We start from the raw sequence: 3,608 nt of genomic DNA, 5'->3' as shown, positions 1-3,608 counted from the left end.
AACCCTACCCCCAAGGGTCATGATTTGAACAAATTTGAATCTACACTACCTGACAATGCTTCCACGACTTAATATGACTAGTCGTGGCTTTGCTGTTCTGGAGATTTTTTAATGTAAATTTCTTTCTAAAAATTTGATCACTCATTGTGGCCCGACCCTACCCCCGGGGGGCAGGTGTTGAACAAAGTTAACTTGAATTTACTCTACCTGAGGATGCTTCCATATAAATATGATTAATAACGGTTTTGCTGTTATTGAGAATATTTTTTTTTAATTTCTCTCTGTATACATTGCATGTTAAACTTTGATCGTCCATTGTGCCCCTTCTTACATGTACCTCCGGGGGTCGTGGTTTGAACAAACTTGAATCTACACTATCTGAGGATGTTTCCCTATAAACATGACTAATCTTGGCTTTGCTGTTCTTGAGAAAAAAGATATTTTGAAGATTTTCCCTATGTTTTCCTATGTAAAATTTTGAAAAGTCCATTGTGGCCCCATCTTAACCCCGGTGGTCATGATTTAATTAAACCAACTTGAATCTCCATTAAGTTGGACAGTTTTCATATAAGTTTCATCTTTTCGGGCCAAGTGATTCTTGAGAAGAAGTTTTAAAATGACCCGACCCAATATTGATTTATTTTTTCTCTATTATCTCCCCTTGGAAGATGAATTGGTCCTTCATTTGAAGAAAATTTAATCCCTTTTTATAAAGAATATTATTTGCCAAGTTTGGATGAAATTGGTCCATGCAGTGGTTCTGGAGAAGATGAAATTGTAAAAAAAAAAAAAAACGGACAAAATTTTGATCGGAAATGCTCACTTGAGCTTTCGACTAAGGTAAGCTAAAAAGGAGATATTGCATTGTTGGAAGCGAACTTCCAGGATGCTATTTATCAGTAATTTAGATCCAAATTTTGTGTCCATATGTAAATTAGTATTTGAGATAACCAATTTGAAAATATCAATATCCGCGTTTCTATCTATAATTATTGCTATTTCAAAAATAGAGCATTTTAAAGTGGAGGCGGTGGGGTAGGATGTGGTGGGGGCAGAAATTGTATTGATATGAAAAGCACTATGTACAACTTTGGAAATATTTTGAACACCAAAACGAATCAATAAATTGTGTAAAAGAATTTGTATTCACTTATTATAATGTCATTTCGTTTCAAATTAATCTTTTCTTGTTTCCATGGAGACGATTGTAAGAATATGATCTTATTCCTTATTGATTCAGGTTTTACCTGTGAATGCATTTTTGTTTTACATTTTTCTCCACTTTATCATTGCAGGTAAACAAACATGCATTAAAGTTAGTACTAAACAAGTGTTATTCAGACTGCCAGCGGAAAAGGCCGTCTTAGACTTTAAGTGTACTTAGCTCACAAGTAAAAACACAAACAACTTTTTCACATGATTTATTGAAATTACATGTATGCATTTCATTGTACCTCTTTTAAAATATAATTACCAATTATGAAACCTGTGAGAACAGTCAAAATAATTTTGATTATTTCTGTGCGAGTAAGTGCATTTCTACACGATGAATGACGTATTAAAGCCAGTTCTTGTAAAGGGAGTATCACGTGCAAGAGGTCAGGGACCACTAAAACTAAACTCCGAAATCTTTGCGAAGGGTTCTCTTTTAATAAAATTAATTGTTTGAAAAACTGATCAACTCCTCCCAAGAAAATATGTATAGAACTAATGGCTATAATGCACAGAATCCTCCACGATTTTACTTCCGCCTCAGTGGAACACATCAAAATGATGTTCCACGTAGAAAATAGTTCCGTGAGAGTGAAAAACAACTGGTGAACAAATTGTCCATAATATCCATCATTTATGTAATTAAAATATGCCCATAATGAGAAGTAATTTGGATACACGTCAGCAACAAAAAGGATGAACATCCGCCATCTTAGTTTTCTATTCTGATAGAGGTCCCACAAATGTTTTAATGTTTCATAAGATACAAGTATGCTACCAAGCACCATGATCCAAATGACGAGCATCTGTGGAGTTGCATTAAAGTACATGTGTTTGTATCCTGTTTTGTGCGTTTGTTCATACGAACCTGCATTTGAAAATAAAACATATTTTAGATATTCCTTAATGAGAAATGCATTCATTTTAACATAAATAATATATCTTCTTATTGGTCCAATTATAAAAACTTTGAAGTTTTAAAACAATTTAGATACAAGCATATGGAAAAACTTTACTGACAACATTAAAAAACATTTTCTCTCATATATATATATATATATATAGAGAGAGAGAGAGAGAGAGAGAGAGAGAGAGAGAGAGAGAGCACAATTATCTCGAATACCATGGATATGTTGAAGTGAATTGGAAGACATTAGTCCCAACCACTTATTCTGTAAGTATTTTAAGCTCGATATCTCGAAGTTTTTTTTTCTCGGTCCCATCGAGATCGAGATAACGAGGTTTGACTGTACTTTAGAATAATTTTCGTTACCTTTAAATATTGTATCAAAACAGTTACAGCGACAAGCGCTTCTGTTCACAGGAGGTTTATTTGGTACCCATAGCATTTTGTGAATTACTCCTAAAATGAAAATACATGTTTAAAAAACAGTTAGATTCCTTCAATGATGCTTTCTCCAAAATAATAATAATAATAATAATAATAATGCACCTGGTGACTCTGTAGAAACAATTAACGAGTATGCATTTCATTTCATTCATATTAATACTAATTGCAACTATTATTCGATAAGCTGATGTTGTGGACCATTCCTTTGTAATGCCCATCTTATAAATTCTATCAATAAATTGTATCAGCAAGTAGGTACGTGTTCATGAATAGCATATTGATAAAAAATATTTAATTATCTAATTTACAAATATTATTTATCTAGTTTATATTATACTCATGACATACCAATTTGGATTGACGGAATGCATAATATGATTCCTGCAGCTAAAAACTTCGAAAAATGCTGATTTAAACACGCTGTCATATTCTTGGAATTTACCATCCAAAGCAAGGAAATAAAGCTGTTGCGTCCCTGAAAATGGAAATGTCTGACCATATCACATGTACAACGTAACTTTCCCATAAACTCTTTGGAAAATAAACAAGTATTCGATTCGGATTATAAATAACTGAAAATAATCAAGTTGAAATATCCCTATTACCTTAAAAGTCCAAGATAATATTCTTTTGATAGTCTTTTGCTCTTTAAATTGACAAGATAATCCCACCAATACAGTGTTAAAATGAATTAAACGTCAGCTACAAAATTATTTGTAGAAAGGATTAGTTTGACCTTTATTCTATTTTATTACATCTTAAGACATAACAGAAAACTAGAAAACCAGATTTGAAGTCGTTCCAACTTGTACATTTTGAATCAATCCGTTTAATGCGCTTTACTGTTATATAACAATTATTTGCTCTTAAAATTTAAGATTTTCATATTAACAAAAAGATACACGTATTATTAACATCTATAGTTTAAAATGTCATTTTTACAATGCATATTTCAACATGTATACATATCTCTAGGAATATACTCTATATGTGCACAACAGAGCTACCAAAAACATGCCAATGGATACATGTAAGTATATAGGTT

At 32.1% G+C, this 3,608-nt stretch overlaps 1 protein-coding gene across 1 annotated transcript; it reads right to left on the bottom strand.

Annotated features, from left to right (window-relative positions):
* Positions 1–1,445: 1,445 nt before the first annotated feature.
* LOC133188861 (uncharacterized) lies at positions 1,446–3,209 on the bottom strand. Its single transcript, XM_061324342.1, has 4 exons — positions 3,169–3,209; positions 2,912–3,038; positions 2,486–2,575; positions 1,446–2,080 (listed from the first exon to the last, which is right to left on the bottom strand). The coding sequence occupies exons 2-4, from the start codon at positions 3,006–3,008 to the stop codon at positions 1,446–1,448; spliced, it is 822 nt and encodes a 273-aa protein (XP_061180326.1). The 5' UTR covers positions 3,009–3,038; positions 3,169–3,209.
* Between the last annotated feature and the right edge of the window lie 399 nt (positions 3,210–3,608).

Source organism: Saccostrea echinata, unplaced genomic scaffold (assembly GCF_033153115.1).
Source record: "Saccostrea echinata isolate AGI-Se365-2 ecotype Australia unplaced genomic scaffold, CSIRO_AGI_Sech_v1 ptg000016l, whole genome shotgun sequence".
NCBI lineage: Eukaryota > Metazoa > Mollusca > Bivalvia > Ostreida > Ostreidae > Saccostrea > Saccostrea echinata.
This window is presented reverse-complemented; position numbering and strand designations above follow the sequence as displayed.